General features: G+C 40.4%; 1 protein-coding gene across 3 annotated transcripts in view; it reads right to left on the bottom strand.

Moving 5' to 3' along the window:
- Nucleotides 1–622, bottom strand: part of LOC106873710 (NADPH-dependent diflavin oxidoreductase 1) — a 15,498-nt gene that overhangs the window by 9,306 nt on the left and 5,570 nt on the right. For all 3 annotated transcript variants that reach the window (XM_014921223.2, XM_052975350.1, XM_014921296.1), the window contains exon 6: nt 359–460. In XM_014921223.2, coding sequence (XP_014776709.1) covers nt 359–460 — 102 coding nt within the window. The remainder of the gene's footprint in view (nt 1–358; nt 461–622) is intronic.

The raw sequence follows: 622 nt of genomic DNA, 5'->3' as shown, positions 1-622 counted from the left end.
AGAGAGAGAGAGAGAGAGAGAGAGAGAGAGAGAGAGAGAGAGAGTTCTTTCAATCTTCATCTATCAAAAATCACTCACAAGCCACTGGTCGGCTGGGAGCTATAGTAGAGGACACTTGCCCAAGGTGGTGCCATACAGTGGAACTGAACCTGAAACCACATAGCTGGGACATGAACTTCCTAACCACACAGCCATGTTCAAGTACTTCTCATATACTGCAGTAGTAATTTCTCAGGCTATGCAAACAAACCACCCAGCCATCATGCACACAAACATATTCAGACACATATGACAGTTTTTTAGCATTAACCCAAACAAGAATTTGTATTATCAACAAGAATAACAAAGTTCCACTGACCGATAATCATCAGGCAGCTGTGTTAGTCCTGGAGACATTGGGAAGAGAGATAAGACGTTCTGCCATAACTGTTGGATCCAAGGGTCTATTACTGCATCAGGCCTGGAAGAGTGAGGTGCACAGATAGAGAGTTAGATAGACATATAAGTATATAAACAGACAGACAGACAGATAGACAGATACAAAGAGGAAAAGACAGATATAGAAAGAGAGGGACATGACATTAAAATGATAAATAAATACATATACATAAGTGCATATATA

This window comes from Octopus bimaculoides, chromosome 21 (assembly GCF_001194135.2).
Source record: "Octopus bimaculoides isolate UCB-OBI-ISO-001 chromosome 21, ASM119413v2, whole genome shotgun sequence".
NCBI classification, from domain to species: Eukaryota; Metazoa; Mollusca; class Cephalopoda; order Octopoda; family Octopodidae; genus Octopus; species Octopus bimaculoides.
This window is presented reverse-complemented; position numbering and strand designations above follow the sequence as displayed.